The sequence below is a fragment of the Oxyura jamaicensis genome, chromosome 10 (assembly GCF_011077185.1).
Source record: "Oxyura jamaicensis isolate SHBP4307 breed ruddy duck chromosome 10, BPBGC_Ojam_1.0, whole genome shotgun sequence".
In the NCBI taxonomy this organism is placed as follows: Eukaryota; Metazoa; Chordata; class Aves; order Anseriformes; family Anatidae; genus Oxyura; species Oxyura jamaicensis.
In genome coordinates, this window is record NC_048902.1 from 19312736 (window position 1) to 19336138 (window position 23403).

At 46.1% G+C, this 23403-nt stretch overlaps 1 protein-coding gene across 6 annotated transcripts in view; it reads right to left on the minus strand.

Moving 5' to 3' along the window:
- The window catches only part of MEGF11 (multiple EGF like domains 11), a 200296-nt gene that overhangs the window by 5032 nt on the left and 171861 nt on the right, over positions 1 to 23403 (minus strand). For 2 of the 6 annotated variants that reach the window (XM_035335629.1, XM_035335632.1), the window contains exons 20-24: positions 22456 to 22584; positions 22077 to 22310; positions 15998 to 16116; positions 9056 to 9122; positions 2864 to 2920 (exon numbers count right to left, since the gene is read on the minus strand). In XM_035335629.1, the coding sequence (XP_035191520.1) occupies positions 2864 to 2920; positions 9056 to 9122; positions 15998 to 16116; positions 22077 to 22310; positions 22456 to 22584 (606 nt within the window). Of the gene's footprint in view, positions 1 to 2863; positions 2921 to 9055; positions 9123 to 15997; positions 16117 to 22076; positions 22311 to 22455; positions 22585 to 22692; positions 22716 to 23403 lie in introns of those variants that run through there. The other 4 variants (XM_035335630.1, XM_035335634.1, XM_035335633.1 and 1 more) reach the window with 3 other exon arrangements.

Below are 23403 nucleotides of genomic sequence, written 5' to 3' on the forward strand. Positions count from 1 at the left end.
ACCAGCAGGACCACACCAGCAGGACCACACCAGCAGGACCACACCAGTGGGACCCATCCTGCTGCGGGCACCTGCTCTGGGGGACGCGGGGAACCTGCTCTAATTCTGAAGTCCCTGTCTCCTGGGTTGCCTGGATACTGATCACCAGACCTTTGAAGGAGATTTTGGTTTTGTTGCCAGGGACTCAGATGTACGCGTCCCTCCCATAGACCGCTTTGCTCTCTTTTGCCCTAAATATCCTCTGCCGTAGTAATGACAGGCCTCAGTCCCTACTTTCATGTCTGAAGTGCTAAGGAAATACGGTGCACACAGGTAAAACACGCTCTCCTACTTTTTAATCACATTTATGGCTGATGTTCAGCCTTTCTGGCTGCTCTCACTAGGCTGCCAACCCTTGCTGCTACTAGGACAGCAGCGCGGCGACAGCTTCCTTCTGCTTTTGGGGTGAGCGTGACACGGCTGCGGGACACGTTCCTGGGCAACAAGCAAGTGACTCGCAGCAAGCAACGCCCCGAGCCGCTGCGTGCATTCGTGCTCCGAGCTGCTGGGATTTTACTGGGAATCACGCGAAGGGCACTTATTTTATTTCCTTAAAATGCTATTGCCTGAGGTCACATTATTCCACCAGTGCATCAGCATTCATTGAAAGAAAAAAAAAGAAAAAAAAAAAAAAAGGGACTCATCTGCAAAGAAAAGCTTGGGAATGGTATCAGTGGGCAGCATGCACAGGGAAAACTGCTCTTACAGCCCTGTGACAGCTCAGCCACTGTCCCGGTGTGGCCCAGGGCTTGGGGCGGGCATGGGGGCATCCAGCCCTGCTGCTTTGCCAGCGCTGGGAGCTGGGACAGGCACCCAGCGTGTTTGGGACTGGGTGCTTCTTTGAATGACCCAGCTAGCAGATGCTTTCTGTCCGTCTCTCGGGTGAGTGAGGGCCAATGCAGGGCTGGCAGGGCGAGGAGAGCTGCGGGAGCAGTGGGAGCAATGCGGGCTTGCTCATCTGCATGCTCCCTTCTCCTCGTTTCTTTATTACGTTAACACAGCAGGCTAAAAGCTGTGTTAGTTATGACATTTCCAAGGTTTTCATCCCCATGGAGACAGTTCCCCAAGCAGCTTCCTAAGGTAGCCAACAACACGAAGACCCCACTGAGCTGCCGAAAGCCCAGGAGAGGCAGGGATGTGCCCGTGTCCCTGGCTCCTTGCCCTCGCTGCTGCCCGCGGCTGTCCCATCGGCCCCATTGACTTTTCCTGCCATGGCCTCTCGGCCCCAAGTTTGAATTGTTAAGGAGCTAAGCATGTAAAGCAAGCGGCTCAGACCCTAGACAATAAACACACCATATAACAGCAGAAAATACATCTCACAGTTCCCTCCCGCTGTGCTGTTTTCTCCCCGTCCCACCAGTACCCAGCCCCTCTGGGTGGCTGTCTCCCTGGGGGGCAGGTCTGGCTGCATTTGTTCAAAGCAGTTTTTTAAATTACAAATACAGGAATTTAGTTCTAACTAATCTTGAAATTAATAGTTCCCTGTGAAAAGAACAACTAACTCCAATATAATAAGGCTTGTTTTTTCTGAATCATTGAAGAGCTGAAACCAGTGGGTTGAGTCAAATATACATGCGTAACTGCTGTGATACTTTAAATTTAGCTTTATGGAGAAAGAGTTGGTTTCTTGGATGATTGGTTTCTTTTAGTGACGCTGTGTTGTAAGGCCATGCTCTACCTAATAGTGTATCACCTTATTTAGCAGCCTGCAAAGTGGTCAGTGCGCTCTAGGCCTGGCTATCAACAGAACATCACTTTTAATGCGGACCAGCTTTGTATTCATTGGCATCCTTTTTGGGGCAGATAAAGGTCTTGCTCCGTAACACCTTGACCACAGCAGACCAGTGTCTGTCTCGGACCCAGCTGCATGTGAAGGTACCGTTTTCACCATTACTCAGCTGAAACCAGCGTAAGCACGGTGCCGAGAGAGGCTGGGCAGCATGTGCCACTCAGCTGACAGAGGGACACCCCCAGCTGGTGCGCGCAGACACAGCACCCTCGAATTAAGCTCAAAGCACTCACCCTGAAACCTGCCTGTGCTGAATGAGGCTGACTCCCTGCTCCACCTCCTGGGCCACAAGCTGTGTGCCAAACCCCATCCTGGTCGGGGCTGAGACCCAAAGCTACGGCACTGGGGCCAGAGCTGAGCTCGCCAGTGCTTGCAGTGTGCCTAGTGCTCCTGTTGTCCATGCACAGCTGGAGTGTTTTGGATGTGAACCTGGAGGCCAACTGAAAGCTGAAATCCCTGGCCTGGTTCACATGACTCATCCATGCTCCCTTTTTAGACCAGCCCCAGTCAGAGCCCATTAATTGCTTCGTGCCGGCGTGGCGGGTCAATGTACCACGGGAAGATCATTTCCCAAGCTCTGCTATTAAATTTCTTCTGTGGAGGCCACGCAGCAGCGTCAGCTTTTTTCTCTAGATGGCTGGGAGCCTTACGGAGCTGCAGCCTGGCAGGGAAACGCACCGGCAGCAACTGCCACCAGAAAGCCCTTGTAGGACGGCTGGGAGGTCCTAAAAGAGCTGGCCAGACAGCTCCACCTGTGCTGTCCCTGCAGCGAAGCCCTCCTTTTTTTAAGCTGCTTTGCCGAGGCAGAAGCCTACGGCCGTGTGAAGCCATAATTCGTAATGCCTCCATAATTCATGGGGCCCAGGCATCTGGCTGGGAGTCGGGTGCTGCCAGCTGAGCGTCCTTTGTAATTGCTCTGGCCCTCTCTGCCTCTGCACGGCCACTCTTCGGGGTGCTCAGGTCTCCTAGCTCACCTCTTCTACGGCACCCTCCTCACACTCTTTGCAGGGTGACTGCAGGCACTGGATACCATACCTTTGAAGCTTTTTTCCATTATGTATGTGTTCTGACGTCTATCCATCCCACAAGCACCTGCATAAAAATGATATATAATGGAAAAGAAATAAATATTTATGTAAATCGGATTGCTTTGACTACTGAGCAGCATATAGTCTTTCCTCTAAATTGTACATCAAGGCCCTCATTTAGGGAGGCTCTTAAGCACATCCTCAGCTGTAAGCATGCACTCAGCTTCAGTGGGGATCCTGTGCCTGCCTAAAATTATGCATACACTTAAGAGCTTCCCTGGGAGGGGGGGGCTTTCCTGGAGCAGCGTAGTGCTCATTACCAAGAACAGCTATCCATCAGAACAGGGAAAAAAAAACTGCTGCTACGTTCACTACTGAGACACTGGGGTAGGTGGAGAAAAGAAGCCTGAACAAAGCCTTCCAAACCTGAGCCTGCAAGTCACGTTATTACTCTGTGACTAATTTTAGGCTTTGTTTCATTTGTATGTTATTTAATTCACAGCCTAGACTGTAAGCTGCGTGCCATCCTTCTAAATTACTTTGTATGGCTTTGGTTACACATTTGCACCGTTCAATATGGGATGGGACAATAGTCCCAGAGTGACAACGCAGGAAGTCAGAGAGCAGAAAGCAAAGGCCTCTGCCTTGTGCAATGCCACACGAGCTTGGTACTGCTTGCAGAGGCGGGGGCAGAAGGGGCCGGGTACCTTTTCTGTTTCCACTACTGACATTTATCCTAGATATCAATCAGTTTGAAGGAAAATCTAATGGAAGCCTTTAAATCTTTTCAACTATAGAGTCTGATATTCCTTATTGACTAGCAAAATCAACACAAATTTCGTTACTGAGACAGAAATGTCTTTGTGGCTTATGAAATTGCCAGTAAAGCAGTGAAGTTATGCTGGTGAAAGAGCCCTGCAAAGAGCACGTCCCAGAGATCTCCCAGCTCTTTGTCCTTGCTTTTCCTCTGGTATCTGCGCAAAGAGCTGTCACCACCACCGGTGATGCTGCACCAAACCTTTTTTCATGACAGCTTTGTCTTTTGCTAAATGAGGAAAGTCACCAAGTGAGACGACCAGTGTGTTACTGGCACATCAGACAAAACCTTTGCTCTGATTCTCCGTCTCCATCCCAGAGCACAGGAAAGGTGCTGGTGGTACACAGCTGGTGCCCTTTGATGGGGTTCTTTCCCTGTGGGCCAAAAAGATGGTTGAGCACCTTCTGCTTTCTTTGCCACCACTCAGCGTGAGCCCCTTCCCAGCCTCATCCCCTGACGAAGATGCAGAGGGTGGGACTGGCTGGGCAGTCCCGGCACAGCAGGGAGGTTCTCGCACAGAAGAGTGTTGCCTGCGTGCTTTTTTCCTCTCCTGGATTTTGCAAGGACAGCATCCCGAGTGCAGAGGGTGAAGCTAATTCGTCCCTTGGCTCACATCCACAGGGCTGCTGCTCCCTTTCCCAGCTGCAGAGCTCCTGACGGCCGTCCCTGGCAGTCACGCATCCTCCTGGCTGGGCTGAGCGAACCCCAGAGCAGGAACACACTGGGAGCCTCCGGCAAGGATTCAGAAGACAGGGATGAGTAATTTTGCTAAGGACCATGACCTAGTCCTCCCCAGTAACTTGAAAATATCAACCACCCATGCCACGGAGACAAAGCAAGCAGCACAAAGCATAGAGGTGAGCCTGCAGGACAGCACCTTGGTAACCACTGGGCATTAGTGCGAAGATACCGGTGGTTAGAATAAGGACCATGCAGACGGTGACTTGTCTAAGCAGGGGTTGCCGTGGGAATGGTTAGCTGTCAATCCCTGTACACAGGCAAGTCGTGTACGAGAATCATCTGATCTGAGCAGCCTTGTCAGGTCTTTACAGAAACGTTCCCCTTGTGACTGTCAAGGCTGACTGAAGCCTGGAGTCCTGGGGCTGCCGGGAGGATGTGGCAATATCAACCAGCACCGTCGGTGTCTCAGAGGGGAAGGACTCCACTTTCTGAGCATATTTCATCAGCTCAGCTCCGTGAGAGTTCCTACCAGTCCTCCTGGAAATGTCAGGCACTGGATGGGCCTCTGCAGCAGGGATCGCTGTGCCTGCTCTGAGCAAGCCCAGATCGCTGAGACCCTCTGGGCCGGTTGCTGTTGAGTGAGCCTGATTTTTGTTTGGAGTTGGGAACAGGCAGTACTTGCCCACAACAAGCTGTAAAACTGCACTTTGCCACACACCAGCTCAGTTCTCACTTCAGTGTAGCTGTAGAAAAATAAACACACACCTGCTGGGAAAGGCACGGGTAGGGCTGGTGCTGCCCTGGGAGGGTCTGCCCGACCCCACAGACCCTTCCCAACCTATGCCCTTTACTTCTGCCTTTAGGTATATCTCATGCCTCCTATACTTCTGTGTTTTTATAACCTGCTTTATGCATTCATTGCATTTCTCAAGAGGTGAAATGAATGATGGATACAGTATTTTGTAAACTGCAGAAGTAGATAATGTGGAAAAGGAGCATGTGGCCTAATCAGGCTGGGAATCTGGCACGTCAGGGAAGTTTAGGATTAAGTTTGAAGCTAAATTTTGTGCTGGGGTGAAATCAGAGCCTCAGCTGGAAATATGTTTCTGCACCTCTTGGCTTGGAGAAAACACAAAGTCAGCTCTGAAGCAAACTTGGTGGCTTTGTTCCCTGGAATAAACGCAGCTTAAGCCACTCAGGATGTGCTGCAAATCACATGTTCAGTCTCTGTATTGCTGTTCAGAGAAATACCACAGATAAAACCATTTTTGTCTGCAGCCCACTGTATCCACCACTCGAGCTAATGAGCATAACAACCTTTTCTAAACCCAGTAGGTGTTTTAAGACTTCTGACTTGCTTGGAATTGGAGCTGAAGCTGGAGTCTGCAATTGCTTAATGCGGGCTGGACTATGGCAAGAGAGATTAGTCACAGGGCAAATAATTCCAGTTCTGCAACAAGAGACTGAATAGAAAATGCAGAGACAAGCCATTCCTTGATGCTAGCAGGCATGGGCTGCATTCAACAGCAGGGACACGCAGCAGAGGTGTCAGTGCTGCCTCTCCTTGGCACCACAGTCTCTAAACTCCAATCTGTCAAACCGACGTCCACGGGAATTGCTCGTGCACGGGGTGTTAGGGTCTGAAATGTCCCCATCACTGGGCTCCGAGTCCATTTAACAGATGTGATTATCTCTTCGAAAAAGCCTGACAAACTGATATTTGAAGCTCGTGAGCAAATGCGCCAGCAGTGAAAATACAGGCCTTGTTCTGCTCCTTGCGCCTCCCAGCTGGAGAGAATACAAACCTGGAGACTGAGCTCTGCAGAACCGAGGCTGCTGGCTGAGAAGGTCCACTGGTATGCATGGGTATGCATGGACAGTGCATATACCTAGAAATACGTATATATGTAGAGTATACATGCACAGACATGCATTCATGTACATAAGACCTGTTTCTCTACACAATTTCTGCCTGTTGCACTCAAAGAAAGCCCCACTGGTATCAGAGGGAATATGCACGTTGGCTGAGGCAGGAGCTGCATTAGGTCCTCAGCTGGGATCAAACAGCTTTTCTTAGCATCACGCGCAGCCACCTCTGGCCCGCTGACCCGCACTCTCCCCAGGAAGGCAGTGCTGCACCAGGCAGATTCACTCGCCCCCTTTCTTGCCATGTCTGCGCCATCTCCTTGATCTGTGCTGCTGTGGCACCGCTCGTGACATGCATCTGAAATAAGGACCATGGTGGACTTTGAAACGGGCTGCTCCTTGGTCCAACACACATCCATTATGTATGGACAGCCCTTACTCTGCTCCCTCAGAGGGCATCTCCCGTTCTTTCCCTTTCCAATTACACTGCCTGGGGAATGCCCCCTGGCTCAGCAAAGGCCACTGATGCAAACTGAGCAGCCAGAAGGTGTTTTCCAGAGCTGTAAAACTGCAGCCTGCAAGAGGGAGGAGAGCAAAGAGGGGTTAATTAAAGCACTCGTGTGCCCTTTATCTGTGTGATTGCCTTTATGAGATACACAGGCAAATGGAAAGTACGTGGCATTTCCAGAAAGCATTCCTTTGGTCCTCTATTACACGCAGACAGAGAGATGCTTTGCTTGGAGAAAACTCCAGTTGATTACAGGTTTTAAAAGACGAGTGTCTGAGTTAATTTTGCATGGATATACTTACAGTTTTCCTTCCCCCAGTAATTTGTATTTATGACAGTTATAATTTTGAACGAGCCTACAGATATTTTTGTAAGCCCGATGCTCACAAAGAGCCTGCCCTTTGGGGCCACTGCCTCAGCCGGTGGAGTTGCTGGCAGAGGAACCAGGGGGTGACCAGGAGAGTTCAGGGGTTTCTGTCAGATCCAAATTTCTCTTCCATTTCCCTTTAACTCCTCTTCCTTGCCTCCAGCTCACTTACATATCTGCTCTTTGTAATGTCTCAAGGGGTCATAACAGGAGCTGTCCACTGCTCTTTTAACTACTCCAACCAAATTCAGCTGTGTGCAATGCTTGGCTGCTATTCCAAAGTGTGATCTGAGGCATCTGTGCCCTAAAAGCTGAGGCTGATGGTGGGACGCGAAGGTGACATCCCTTAACCCTTCCTTACTTCCATTCGTACTGTGGCTTAAAGGTCAAGAGCTCTCATTTGACCTTATTAGGCTTCACTTACATTTTATGTTTACAATTCAAAATTAAAGTTTTTCACATTCTTCTGAAAATTCCACATATAAATGGGATCTGCCGCTTTTATTGCACAAAAGCAACGCCACAAAACAAAAATACATTTTACGGTTTAACGCAAAAATGGTTTTGCTCTAAACTAGAACTCAATGTTACGACTGGTAGCATAAGCAAACATAAATTTTAATGTTGGAAAAGGAGAAAAAAAAAATCTTATTTTTATCAATTAGTGCAAACCAGACATATTTGGGAAGAAAAAAATGGAAGAACGTATATTAAAACAACATATTTGGGCTGCAAAATGCCATGGAAAAAAAATGTGACTGTTTTTGCTGGAGATCACTTAACTAAAGTATTTATCACTTCTACGTCATTCCTACCACAAGAACATCACTTCTGCTAGTAAAATAAAATAGAGGGATGTAGGGGAAATGTGGCACTTGAGGAGTACAGGATGCAACAAGATAAAAACAAATAAAGCTAGTGAGTAAAGCTGTAAAATGGCAAAAGGAAAATTAACTTGATCTGTGGAGCATTTGGAAATCCTGATTTCCCCCAACTCTCCACGTTACATACAGATAAGCACAAGAGCAGTTCTGCAGATTATTATAGAGACGAAAACATTAAATGGTTGATAGCGATGGAAAAGGCCTTGCATTGAAGCTTGACACTTTTGTGATTTTCCTGATGCAGAGAAGACTTGCTCTTCGGAGTGTTTGGGGTGTTACCGAAGAGCACAGCCAAGACGTGTTGCCTGGTGGTGCCTCCTTAAGGCGAGACAGCTCACCTTAAAAATAATTCCATTCCATTCCATAATTCCATTTAGTATTTCAGTTTTCCTCACACTCTATACTTCCAGTAGGATGTTAATAATCCCATTAAAGGGAAGGGCAAATGTTTTCTGCTATGGACAAAGTAAATTTCAAGTGCTTGGACAGGAAAACAAATAGCATCCAAAGCACTAAATTTGGATAGGTTTTGAGATAAGAGCTGCTAAAATCCCTCTTAAAACTGAAGCCAGGGAGAATAAACTCAGAAAGGGTGATTAGGCTTCATTCTCGGCTTGTTTGTGCTGGCTGGTGGTTCAAAATTGCATGAAAAATGGCCACTGTATGATGGACCAGGAGACAACAGTGTCTATCACACATTCCAGCTCCTGCCAGAGGCTCCAGAGTTTTATCAAGATGCCAGTGTTTAGTGATAAATTTTATTAAGCATGAAAAAAAATCCCATTTTGAAAATTAAAAAAAAACAACAACATTTATAGAGTAAATAGATAGTGATTCAACTGGCCAACCTGGGAAGGGAGACCAGAGCGAATATTGACTCTGCTTCCCCAGTCCGTGGTTTGTGGTGAAGGAAACAATTTTAAAATCTTGATCTTTTGCTACTGGCAATTCTGATAGTGGAATAAAGACAACACCCATATTTTTCATTATTGTTAATGCCTTTATGAAAGGCTGATTGGGATTTCAAATCTCTCTAAAGTCTACCAAAAGGATTAAATTGTTTAAAAATTACTGACCTAGTTCATTCAGATAGCTGTAGGGTCTCCAGTCTGCAGTTTCTCTGTCAAGGATTTTGTTATTGAGCTGTTCAAAAAGTATGATAATGGGTTAATGCTGAAAGAAACAGACAGTTCCCACCCGAGACGTCAGCCCACTGATGTCATGAATCAAAATGGGAGATGAATATTACCTTGGCCTCACCATGTCGGATCTTTATCTGCATGAAGTTTGACAGTTGTTCACTAGCATTAGGGAAAATCACAAAGGGAAGGCACTTCACCAAGCAATGAACGCAAGCATGCTGGAAAATGCAGGATTTCCTTCCAGGAATAACGGGTGGTCACGACTCAGATGCCCGTGTACAGGGAGTGACGTGCTGGCAGTACCAAAATAACTGATGGCGATGGATGCATCAAAGCCACCTACACAGCATGCAGACAGGCGCTGCATGAATGAAGGGGGGTTGCTAATACATCTGCATACTCGGTTCAAAGGGAAGCAATGGCTCGAAGATTTCTTTCAATTCAAGGAAAATAACGTAGGCAATACCGAGGTGTAACGCCCCGCGCAGACCTGCTGGAACAAGGTGCTGTGCTGTAAAAGCACCGCGTGCCTGGGACGGGCACAGCCGCGGCGGTGCCAGCTGGAGGAGGCTGCTGCTGCCTGAAGGATGTGTCAGAAAGGTCTGGATTTGTCTGCAGGAGTCTCACTTGAGCTAGGTGCCCACGGGGCAGGCAACATGTCTGCCTGAGGGAGGGATTTTGCACAGCCGTGAAGGTGTGGAAAGCTCCAATCAGACCGGCTTGGGGTGCACGGTTCTGCTGAGCTGGGATCCTGCGCCACAGCAAAAATGGCTCTACAGAGTTACGGTGATCATGCAAGTCCAGCAGCGAGGCTCTGGGAACCACCACAGCTGCTAAAGCCACTGAGTTTTCCACCTTGAAACTTTTCCCTTGAAAGCCAGCCCTGCTGAAAGCACAGCTAAGGAAGTGTCAGTTCAAGGGCAAACCCCGGCCCTACTTCAGAAGAATTAAAGTCGTGAAGCCCTTGTTGCTCTCTGCAAGATTTAATTTTTCCTGATCTCCTGTTAATTTTTGCTTAGCTTTCACACTGGGCTTTAAGACCTGGAACAACAAAAAAATATTTTTTGCTGTGTCGAAGTCTGTTGGGAGATGAAATCCCAGCCCTGAAGCTGTTCTCACCTGCCTCCCCTGGGCGCAGTGGACCAACAGCTGTGGTGCTGAGCTCTCCTTATAGGAAGCACGGCCAGATGGGGAGGGACAAATTGCTGTCCCACGTAGCAGCTGGGGACACTGTTCTGTGCCAGGGACAAAGCCTCAGCCATGCGGCTCCTCTGCCCTGTGGGTTAGGGAGTGACCATGCTGGGGAGGCCTCAGGAGGCCTCCCGGGCGCACAAATTCCTTCCTAACACTGCAGGCATGGCAGGTGTCCGTCTTGCAGCTGGGTACAGGGCACCAGCCCGATCCTCTTGGCCAGGCAGACGTTTGTGGGCGATTTTTCCCAAAGCTGGGTTGCTGAGGATGAGCCTGCAAAGCTCTGTGGCCTCTCCTTTATCTGCAGGCAAAGCAGCTGCAAGTGCTCCTCTCTAGAAGGAGCCACATTTGGGACACCTCCACTACACATCGCAACCTGCACGCTGACAGTTAGAAGCTTTTATCCCATCTCAGAAACTGGGTTTCATTTGGGGGAAGATTTGTAACAACCAGAGGCAAAAGCTTGCCCTCAGTGACCGAATCCTGCTGATCGAATTCCATCGCTTCAGGATGCAGAAGGCGGCCTGCTGTGTGTTCATCCCAGATGCGATAGGCACTGGTTAATCCAGGCACAGAGCACAGTGCAGGCACTGCACAGGCACAAGCAGAAGGGGTGTGCAAGCACACGTGTTGGGTCTCGCTACAAGCAAGTGCACAGCATTTTCAGAGCTGTTCAGCTGAATCTTTTGCAAGGATAAGGTTCACCATTTGGAAAGCACGGAGCTGAGCTCCAAACGGGCTGCCCTGCAGCCTCGGATGGAGATTCGGGACACACCAAAGTGTGAATACACCAACAGCAATCCTCCCCCTGAGCACAGACGTGTGTGTATGTGTGCACACATACGTTTATATACACACACGAAGGCAGATTCACGCCAGCACACGGAGTTTGAAAGTAGCCCCCCCACCCGAGAGCCAGGCTCTGCTGCCCAGTTGCTGTGCCTCGTTCTGTTCCTTCTCCTTGTCAGTGCAAACCCGAGCAGCCCCGCTACCAGCACCAGCACCTTCCACCCATGGCTTTTGCTTTACTTCAAACCTTGCAGCAGCACCACGAGTGCTGGTTTGCAACCCAGCTGCACCATTTAGATCACACTTCTTAAAGTCTCTTGAGTTTCTATTAAAAGCCTTGTTTCTGCGGGATTTATAAATCAGCTCACAGCCCCAGAATTTGGCGTGAAGAGCTATGGGCTAGAATTGATTTTTTCTTTTTAATGAAATGATTTGGGGACATTTCTAAGTTTTTCAGAATGCAGTAATTATGAAGAAATGTGATTATAGCTGTCTCTTTGTGCTACTATCATTTCTTAACACACTATAATTTGTTAACAATTTTCCTTACGATAGAAGATACTTCAATTTGCAAAGCAGAATTGCTTTTCCAGAGGAAAAAAATACTTCATGGTAAATTTGCCCACTAAAAACCCTAGCTTGTAATTTCAGCAGCTCAGATAAATCTACCTCGTACCTGGCACCTTTCTTTTAAGATCAATGAGATACTTGCACGAGCAAAGCAAAGTTGTTATCTGTCCCTCTGAGATAGCTGGCGAGATCACAGCACCACGCTAGCAGCAGCATGCTATTTGTCAATGCTCAGATTTTCCAAGGACTCCAAGGTAATTAAGCAAATAAGTGCTGGCACAAATTCCATCATACCTTTCTCCTCAAGGCTAGCAGTTCGTAAGTGCTTCTCCTGACTGTTGTCTTTGGGTGCCCATAGCCCTAGCCCCTGTTCCTCAGTTTCAGAGGGCCCTCCTGAACAGGCTGTACTGATTCTGTATCTGCAGTCTTCGTTTTCTTGGGCAAGTTTTAGTCAAAGCTACTTTATGATGCTTTTGGTGGATGAATTCGGTTTTATTATTTGGGTGACATCCAGTCAGACCATTTCCAGTGACCTCTGTTTTGCAATTTCTAATTTTATGTGAAGTCTTCGGTAGAATTTAGAACTTCCTTTAATAGATGTGAATCTGCTGGCTTTAACAATTCAGGACAGGACGTCTAATAGCAATTGATTTTTATGATGTCTGTGGAAACCAACAACACCTGGGCTCTAGCTGCGATGCTGCCCTCCTCTGGGAGGGAGTGAGGGTGGAATTAAGAGCTCTGCAAAAGAGCAAGGTGAGGATGCTCCATGTGCTCATGACACGCCAATGCAGCAGCCTCATGCTTTACACAGAGGTTTTTTTACACACCTTTGCAGCCTTTTGTAAAAGGGAGATATGGATTCCTACAGTCATGAACAATTCAAAAACTCAAATACAGAGCTGGCCTGGCAGCACCGAGTGGTTTTGTGAATTGTCTCACCAAGCTCCTGAGAGAAATAGGTCCTCAGCATCTGAAAAAATAAATAAATCTGGTTTCTAACTCAAGCGTTGAAAGCTCTGGTGTGAAGACACAGGTATGAAGGTAGGTGTGCATTGCTGTGTATCTGTTTTGAAAAAAAAATGGTGCAGTAATTCACAGGACAAATTGACTTGTGCTCATGCACCTTACTCCTTGGTAACCTGCAGGATCACTAGTACTTGCTGCTGCATGAGTCACAACAAAAAGGGAACATCTACCTGTAGGAGCTAGTAGGCAAAGTCAAATTTTGGCTTCCCTTAAACTACCAGTAAAATTCCTACTGCCTTTGACGGCGCCAGCATTTCACTCGAGCTGACTTAGCAACTTCACACGTATGTACTTGTAGCACAGTGCTGATAATTAACAACCTGCACCGAGCTGCAGGAGCCTCTGCCTCCTCCTCAGGCCAGAGCTGCAGAGCCACCTCCTGGACCTTGCACAGACAGAGCTCAGCCCCTCCGACTCCTGCTGGCAGCTGGAGCAGGTTTTGGGGAAGAGCTTTGATCACCGAGCACCTGAGTCCAGCCGCCTTTTACTGCAAACACCCTGGCACACAATCACTTAGATAACTGATAAAGCTCCATTTTAACAGTAATCAGATTTCTTTGTCCCATTAGTCTTACTGGGAAGCTGTTCCAAAATCTCTCTGATCTGATGTTAGAAACCTAATTTCCAGCCTCAGTGCATTCATGGCCAGTTCATCCTCATTTGTTCTTGTGCCAGCTCTGTTATCTAACTTAAATAGCTCTTCTCCCAACTAGTGTTTACCCTGATGTATTTATAGATGGCAATCATACTCCCTCTCAGCATTCATTTTGCTAGATAAAAGAAGCCAAGCCTTTTTTTTAAGTCTCTTCTCATATGCTCCCCCTTGCCCTCCCACTTGCTGTTGCCTGTGTGTGTTGCAGCCCCAGCACTGCCCTCGCACAACCAGCTGGCCCCGTGTACACCAGGAGGCCTTTCACTCCTCTGCTCTTTCACTCCTCTGCTCGCTTCTGTCTCAGTGACCTCAGGTTTTACCTTCAGGGCACGAGCAGCTTCCTAAGCAGCAGCCAAATATCTGTCTGGCGGAGGGGAAATGGAGGTGAGATACCTTCCCCCTGCTCCTAGAAGAGAGTTGGGAAGGCTTGGCACTGCTCCCTTCCTATGGAGACAGACCTGATTCATGAATTGAAGTCCTGAACCTCCCCGATTTTTCAGTCAGGCCCCCCCCCCCCCCGCCCACTGGGATTCCCGAGGTGTCCCCTGCTGCCCTGCTGCCAGCCTCTGCCTTGCTGGGCCAGGGCAGGACTGGGAGAGGAAAGCAGGGACAGCAGGAAGGACAACAGAAAAATTATGAGAATAGGAGGGTGTGAAAGGAAAGCAGGAAAATGGACGTGAAAGGAAACAGAAGAGATAATAAAGCAGAGAGAATATAAGGGAAGAGGAGAGAAAAGGCAAAATAAGACACAGAAAGAGAGAAGAGGATGAGAGGGGTGGGGAAGCACACAAGAGAGAGAGAACGGCCTCTCAAACTGGAGCAGGGCTGCATCTCCCCACTGCCCTCTCTTTGTACCTTTGCCCAAGCTGCCTTTCTGAAAGAAGTGATAGAGGAATGGCTCCGGCCCATCGCCTCGAGGCATGATCTCCTTTAAGCACAGGAGGATAACGCATCCAAGGCTCTGGCTCAGCAGTTCAGAGAATTCCTCTGCCATTTTTTTTCATTTTGCATCTGTGCTGGTTCCTTTGTGACCCCAGCTGGCACTAGAAAGAAATGAATCCTCCAAGTACAACTTGTGCACATTTCCCTGCAGAAAGTGGAAATGGCACCAGACAAACTGATTAGGAAATGAAACTCGTTAAGGCAGCCATTAGGGGCTTTATATGCTCTTTTGTCTTACTTGGCTAGAAAACTGCATAGACAGAAGCAGCATATTTTTGGCCATCCTCAGCTATTTAGCACTGCAGAGCATTCTCATGAATAAGTAAGATGGTGGGAGATGTAAAAGAAAAGTCAGGCCGTACATTTTGATAAGTGACCTAAAAATACCACATATTTTTTTTCAATACCAGGACAACCTGCTCACCAACTACTGATAGCCAGTACGACAGCGAGGCAAATAGCTTTCAGGCTTGTCCAAATGTGCCACTTGGGTTTTATACCTTTTCAGCAGCTAAATATTTGAAGTAGCTATGTGATGAGATTGCACTGCAGGCTGGGAAATCAAGATAGGTACTTGCTTTGACCTTTCCTGACTTTATTTAAATTACCGCAATGGCTTACTGGTCCACACCCACACCCGTGGTGTTCATCCGAAATCTGACATTATGAGAATTTGCACTTTCAATCTGGGGAGTAAAAATGCATGATGCAAAGGGACCATCTACATCAGAAACCATATTTACACATCTGTCTAAACTTTTCTCTGAGGAATCTCCAGAGCCAGCACTCTTAATACAATTTAAACCCAAGAAATGTCTAACAGGAACACATGTAGAAATAGTTATGCATGCTCTGTTTCATAGGATAGTGTCCTTTCTACATTAATTTTGTTCTCACGGCTTTCCAGTTAGCAGAGCTACATTTGGATTAAGGTGACACAGCCTGCAAGTACCATCATTTTTAAAGCTGACAGCCTTAATGGAATCAATTGCGTTTCCTTTTTCTTCTGCTCCCTACCCTTCGTGACACTTTGGCTTATTAAGGCTCTGAAGGAAGAACTGTCTCACATTTACCATAGCTAAGTCTATCGCTAAAGTGGTGAATTCAGCGCAGTCCATGAACAGTCCTAGGAAATCAATAGCTACATGTGGTAAGTAATGTCCTGGATGTTAGAGTATTCCAGTCTGAAGAGCTCTGCTGGAGGGCCTGAAGTAACTGCACAGCTCTCAGAATGTCCTGGATGAGAGCAGTGCTCAGAAGCATCCTTGGTATCTTCTTGCATCTATTTGTGTCTGTGTTGGTAGGAAATTTGTGTGTCTACTCATTGGGGAAACCATGATATAGCAAAGTTAGACTACTGACTTAATGCTTCATTGATTTACTTTCATTATAGTAATGAATAATCGCAATTATCTAGTTATTTATCTTTTGAGAAGCAAACATACCTTAGAGCTGCTAAGACAGCAAGGCTTATTGACCGACGCTGGCACATGCTGAAACTCCCATGACAAGGCACAGAGATTATGAAGATACACAGAGGGGAAAGCAGACCTTTTTGTGTCTGTCACGGCTACGATGTCAGGAAACTGCTACACAGGATTTTGAGATAGTGCTGGCAGGCAACAGGATCCAAAAGGCATTGCTCTGGTTTATTTCCTTGAACTGATAAGAACATTGCTGCAGTGGGACGGGATAATATCTACCTTACTGGAGCTGTTTCCATCCACATTACTGGTAAAGAAGCGTGAAGTCACACCACATGATAGAGTGTGGTAGCTTGGATTGGAAAAACAATGTACGCTGCCGCTACCTTGAGATATATCTGGGAAGAAAACAAGTAATCACAAAATACTTCGGAAGCCATAACGATTCTTAAGAAACTGAAAAACTGACGCTAGAGACAATCACGTTTAGAAAACCGCTAAGAATTTTGTTAGAGTACTGGGTGCTATAAGACATCTCTAGATGAGATCTATCCTGAATTATAATGGTATGATCTCTTGGCTACTATTAACATTAAATAGAAGATTTTTAAAAAAGCAAAATATTTATATAATACCAAGTTATCTTTTTGAAGATCTTTAGAAAATAATTCCTGACAATCCATCCGTGTTGAAGGTAAGGGAAGAAATGCAACACTGAGGATATAGACTGTCTACAACAAAGTTTCTTCTCTAGTTTAAACACGTGTAGGAGCCACTGAGGATAACCCTTTGTTATGAAACAATTAAAACTTTTTGCTGCAAGAAAGGTAGTTGATGTTATAAAATCAAGGTGCTATCATGGTACCAAGGTGTCCAAAACATTTTATGGAACTTTTTTTTTTGGAAAGGCTTAAAAAAAAACAAGTTGCAGCACTGAAAGGGAAACTTTGGCAGTTACCGTGTTACACTCAGAGACATTTTTATTCCCTCCCCTTAACTTACCAATACATTTACCAAATGAAACAATTTACCAAGAAAGACATCATATTTATACTGGCAGTTCTAATGAAAACATCAATCCCAATCTGGTTTCAGCTTAATAGCAAATTGATATCTATTTCAAAGCTGCATCAGAAGAGAGAATGACAAGCTCAAACAAATCAAAACCATTTGAACAGCCAAGCCCTGTAAGAAGTAAATAAATGGGTTAGTTTTAATAAGCCACGGGCTTCAATTGCAAGGAGGGAGGTTAGGTACAGGAAACACCTTCAGATGCAAAGTGTTGGGACGGCTGCTTGTCCCCAGCACCAGAGATCCCTGATGAAGGTTAGAAGCTGATGGTGAGGAAGGACAAAGGCCCTGCTGGCACTGCCTGCGGGAGGGGGTACCAGCCACCATCAGCCACCCTGCCTTGCCCTCTGCTTCTCTGCTCCTGCATTTGCATTCTTGTGAACATGCACTTTGCTTTGCTGACATCTTGTGGAGATCTAGATTTAGCTTAATTTACTGCAAAATATCCCGTTTCAAATAAGTGCTTTTATCTGCAGGGTGTCTGTTACATAAGTGCTGAGGCACAAAGCTGAGGGAGGGAAGTGCACGTGCACGTGTGTTATCTGACAAAGCATCTTTTTTTCTGCTGAAACATGCAGAGCAATTTTGAGGTCACTGCAGAACTTTTCAGTTCTAGTTATTTTCCGAGGTTATTGCTTACAAAGTACCTCAGACCAATGTGTGATTCCAGCACTCAAGTATTTGAGTTTAACTTCTTCCAACTCACCACTGCAGCCAGAGACCACACGGCCTGCCAGGACTCTGCCATCTCTCCTAACTATAACTCGGTGATATTTGCACTAGAATTAAAAAGAAACAGCTACCCCTGGGGGTCTGCAAATGAGAACTGGGACTGGAACGCAATTATGGCAGTCGGTGTATGCCCATCACCAACACAGCTGCTCACATACAGCCTTGGACCTGCTCGCGAGGGCCTGAGTGCTCAGCAGGAGCAGTGCTCACCCACCCTTCTCACAGCCTGCAGTCCCAGCTAAATGCAGATGCTTCAACCCGTGGTCTCCTGCTTTGTAGGTGAGCGTTCACGCCTGAGTCACGCTGGCTCTCAGCTCTGCCTTCCCCCTTCCCTTATCTGTGTGTCCCCTCTCAGCTGTGGGCAGGAAGGACCAGCCTGAAGAAAAAGAGGTACGGTCCGCTGCCTCTGCTGCGAGATAAGAGGGCCGTACCCATGTTAGGGAGAGGCAGCTGGCACTTCACTAGTTCACACCCGGCTTATCTGGGCGTAGCGTGTGTTGTGCACCTGAAATGAGCTGAGTGAAAAGTCTGCCAGCCTGCCCCGCTGCTTAGCACGGTGCTGAATTAATGAATCTGAGCTCGTACACAAGTCTGCGTCACCAGAAAGCTTTTCTTCCCTCATTGCATGCGGCACCATAGACTCAGAATTACTCCCTCTACCCAGTTCCATTTGGTTGATACTTAAGTACCCACACAGGTTGATTTACCTTGATAACACAGTCCATTTTCTACACATTTATTCATGAAGCTCTTATAACTGCTGGCTGGAAATACATCAAATTCAAATCTGAAGCTATTCCAGTAAAAAAAGAAAAAGAAAAAAGAAAAAGAAAAGAAAAAACCCTCTTCCAAAAGATGAGAATTTTATTCGACTATGAACAGCATGTAAAGACTTAAATGGCTAGAAAATAAAAAAAGAATGATTTAAATTAAAACAAAACAACCACCACCAATTAAAACAAAAGCCCACGAAGGTTATGTCAATGTAAACATGGAGAGATGTGCCCTGTGAAGGGACCCGTGATGACAGAGCCCTGCCGTGAGCCCTCGAGCCTCGGGCTGTGCTCCAGCGGAAGGCCCCTGAGGCCTGGAGGAAGGCCAGAGTGCTCCATCCCCTGAAAGACCGAGCTGCTCCGAGCCAGGGCTGTGAAGTGACACAAAGAGCAACGATCCACATCGTGCAGTGGGAGGAGGACAGCGCAGCATGGAACATGGAAACTGGGCACAAGGCCAACCACAAGAAAAGGGAGTAAGTAAGCACTCTGCAATAAATACAAAACCAGGCACCTCAAGCTACAAAATGGAATTGCTTTCGTCTTCCTCTGAGCTGTGTTTTTTGTGTGGATCTTCTCCACCCTTACAGGGTGTCAGTGGGGTGGCTGAAGTGTTCACTCTGACACCTTTTACTGTGCATCATCTGTAGGATCATTTCTGTAAAGGTCTTATCTAGGCTGCAGTACTCTGTAGGATTCACAAGACTCTATTTTACTGAGCTTTGCTTAGATTGTGGCTCTCAGCATAGGATTCACCCATATCAGAATGTTTATGACGACTCTGATAAGACCTCAAGCATCACTTCATCCCATAGCAAGTCCTGAAATGAAATCTCTGCTGCTTTCCAGCACTACTGCATAGCTTTCCCTTCTGTCCCCATGTCCTTGAGTTAAACGACTCGTGCTTTAAAATTCTCAGTTGGATGCAATATATTGTTCCCATGCTGGGGAGCACCATTTTGCTTTCAGGCTTACTGGGGAAAGCCTGCTCTCAGATCCACGTGCTGTGGTTAAGCTCTCCCAGCATGGGTGGTTTTCTTTCCCACTGGCTGCTGGGCAGAATGTGTGTTATGCTGCCACATCCTTCATCCACAAACACAGAAGAGTCTAAAGGCTGCCTGGAGGGGTTCCCTTTCTTATAATCTCTCTCACACATATTCATGCATTATCAGCATCAGAAAAGCTGAAGACACAAAGACCAAAAGCATCCTACAGAAATCAATTAATGTGCTGGAAGAAATTACAGCCTCCAGGAGCCAGTGATCTGCACACGTGGCTGTTCAGAAACAACGACAACACTAGCCTAACACGGGCAAAGACTGAAATCCCTGCTATGTTTACATAATATTGCTACTCTCCTTCAGCGTCCCATGCAACGCACAAATATACACACGTTCCCATACACACACGTGTTGTTGCTCTTGCCATCCAGCCATGCTACAAGTCTCTCTTTCTTATCTGTGACCTTGTCTCCATCTGATTTTCTGCTCGATGGAAGCAAAAGGCTGAAAACAGCTTCGGTAAGGCCAAAGCTGGAAGGTGAGTGATGGGTAGAAAGTTTCTGCAGGCGATGCTACTGGAGGAGAGTCAGAATTTGGCAGGGAGTTTTCAGAGGCCCTCGTGCAGAATTTGTACATGTCCTCCTAAAACAAAGACCAAAACTTGAAACAATGCTGATACCTGTGGACGTTTTATAATGAGATGAAGATGAAGCAGCATGATTTCTGACTTCTTAGTCTTCCTCTGCAAGCTCAGAGAGCACAGTTTGTCAAGGGGGAGGCAGGAAGAAGACCGTTCTTGTGACCTCCAGAAAAAGCTGGCTGACCCCACTCAGCCTCAGCTACCTGAGTGGCAAATTTATATTGCTACAAGGATTGCACAAAGCTCTTGCTATGTGAAAAGAAAGAAAAAGCCCAGCCTCAGCATCCCCATCACTGAATGAGATGAAGGGAAAGGAAAGAGTATTGAATTTCTTTCTAGAGGAGCTCAGGCAGCACCACTGAGCCAGCGCAGTTTAGAGGAGGAAAGTCATCTGTCTATCTTAACTGTGAAGGATGAGAAGAACTGTTCTCAGCATTAGCCTTTCTTCAGACTTCTTGCAGAGTGAGAGACTGGGATGCCATCAGGTTGATTGGGAAATCTCCATTAATGGTAAAATATGGAGAAAAAACAACCCTGTCTGAAAGGAGCGGTTCGATTACTCCAGCCAGGAGCTCCCAACCTCAGCAATACACCTTATTTTCACATTTGTAAGTTGTTCTCTTAAACATGCTGGGTTACACATACATTAACTAGAAAAGCACACAAATAAATTAGGTGGAACAGGCTCTGTAAATATATGGATAAAGTGCCACTGTGAACGAAATGGATGGCCGAAAAGTTCAGACCAATTTTCTGTGCCAGCAGCTGTGATCTGCACTCCTGGAACTCGGAGCCCCGCTGCTGCTGAGATGTGCCACAGTTGTCTTTTGCATGTTCATGGTCTGGCTCTTCAAATGATGTTGAAATGACAAATTTCAGGCCAAATTGCGCTGGCAACTAGCCAAGGATCAGATGAGCCCTCTCTGGCAACACTTTCATAAATTTCTTACCCAAATGGGCAGCTTAAGCAAGAGTCTGCAAAGCTAAAATTGAAAAATAAGAGGCAATCGGAGGAGGTCCAAGGCTGATTTTTTTTCCCCATCTTGTAGCTATCAGAAGAAAGAACGCTCTAGTATAGCCTGAATGATCTCAATATGCGTTTAGGCAGCAGGGTTCAGCCAGCAGCCCCTGATACATTTGATATGCCATTGCCGGACATCGTACCCCTGATATAAGGACCAAAGTCATGGAACCATGACAGAAGCTCCTTGATTAAGTCCAACCTGCAGTAATACCTGCTTGGAGAGGCTCCTTCCAGGTGCATCCACAGATGCTAGGTCAACCTCTGCCTGTTGCAGAAGCTGGATTTTACTCAGCCTTGCAGCTTCAGCCTTGCAGCCATCCAAAGGGACGTGGAGCAAAGTGCAGTCAGAGGGCAGCAAACCCTGAGGAGATCCCCACTGGCGACAGGTTGGAGGAAATGAGAAGGAAGTAAAGCATCTCCTATCTGGCATCCTGTCTGATACTGGCCAGAGAGGAATGAAGAATGACAGCATTAAAGAGGAGATCACATCCCCCAAAGTTTAGCCAAGACAAGCTGGCCTACACACCAGTAGCAGAAGACAGAAAGAAGCATGAAATATGATCTTAGTGGGACTTTTTTTCTGACTAAAGAACCTTCCTCTTCCTTGCTCCTGCTTTCATCAGCTCCTGTGAAGGAAATTCCCATCAGCTGTCTAGATGACGGGGATTGGTCTGTACACGGAAGAAAGTGACAACTAATAGGAGGGCTCAAATCAAAAACTGCAACACAAACAAAAATAAAACTTCATGATCAAGCCAGTCAACCCCATTCCTCACCAAAAGGTTTTCTGAAGGTTTCACAAAGGAAAATTTTGCACTGCAATAGAAAGGCAGCTGACATATTTATTAAAAAGGGAGTCTATGTATTCTATGCAGCATATTTTGTATCTGGGTATAGCCAGTATCTTGTAAGTAATATTTCACACATAAAGCAGCTTAAATCAGTTGTAAGTTATCTTTGCTTTCCTGTCCCTGTTAAGAGATCACGGTATTCAGCGCGAGAACGGAAATGTCATTATTTCTGATGCTCGATAGCACGTTATACATCACAGAAGCTTCTGTTTCTCCAACATACAGGAATACAAGTCTGTATTTGATTAACATAAAAAGACCCTTACCAGAAAGTGAGTAATCTGTATTAGTCATCCTCATGGCTGGAGTATAAGATACACTTGGCATGTCATGGCCCTTCTCCTTCTGTTTCCGTCGATACCACACAAACAGTGCCAGCAAGACCATAATAATTAGAAGGAGAATAATAATTCCAATGATTGCTCCCACTGAGTGCCTCTCTGATCCAAGAGCAGGGCTAATTTTAGTATAGGGGTTTAATTCTTCCATCATGAGAGCCGCTGTTAAAAGTAATTCATAATACATTGTAAATTGAATTGCACATTTCATCTTTGAGATACTATTCTTTTAAAGCAAGGAGATCATTGTTAAAAAAAAGGGGAGGGGAAGAGAGAGAGAGATTTAACAAACAGAATTTCACTGTACCTTGATCACATCTGATTCCTTTGAAGCCTGGACTGCAGTAGCAAGTACCTGTGACATGGTCACACGTAGCATTATTCATGCACTCACACAGTTGTTTGCAACCATAACCAAATGTTCCTGGAGAGCACTCTGGGAAGCCAAAGAAAAAGATTGGAAAGAATCCTGATTTTTTTTTGAGGAGAGGGTAAAATCCTTGACATGGAGAAGCCAGGAGAAGAGTCTCCCTTGTTTAGCTTGCATAACACTCTACTGTTAGATTTCTGGTTTTAAGCAGGAGATAATTGTATTTAGTTTACAATTTGAGGCACTACTTATTGAGCTGGAACATTCTTTCTGGAAAAGTCATACAAGACTTCACAATGATTAAACTCATAATATGTACACACTTTAAAAGCCTTGATATATACTAAAGGCGTACAGAATTTAACAGGGCATGATCTCAGAAGCCGCAAACAACATCTTGAAAGAGCAAAGCATTCTCCACCATCTCTGTACATTGTTTTCACAAGGGGACTGCAAACAGAAGTTTAGCTTACCTTTATATGAACAAAATAGACTTTTACCAAACAAATCCTACATACTTTCATATTTATTCCCACTAGTGCTAGAGGATTAATATAGCATTGGAGATGGAATTACAGAACTGAGCATCTGACCGGTTTGATTTGTTCCGCTTTTGTATTAGGATTCCTACCACTGAAGGAATTTCTATCAAAGACAAAAAGATTGAATGTCCAACTGAGAAATTTATTCATACAATTACTATGATGGGCTGTTACAATAAATCTGTAGGCAGCTTACTAAATTTCTGGAGGCAATATTCAATATCAAATTGAAAGAAACAACTTCTGTCAAATCCTACTTATTTTTATAGAGAAGAAATTACTGAACGCATGCACACTTGCTATGATTCTTAAAAATCTGTTGTTTTAAGATGTGACTTCTTTT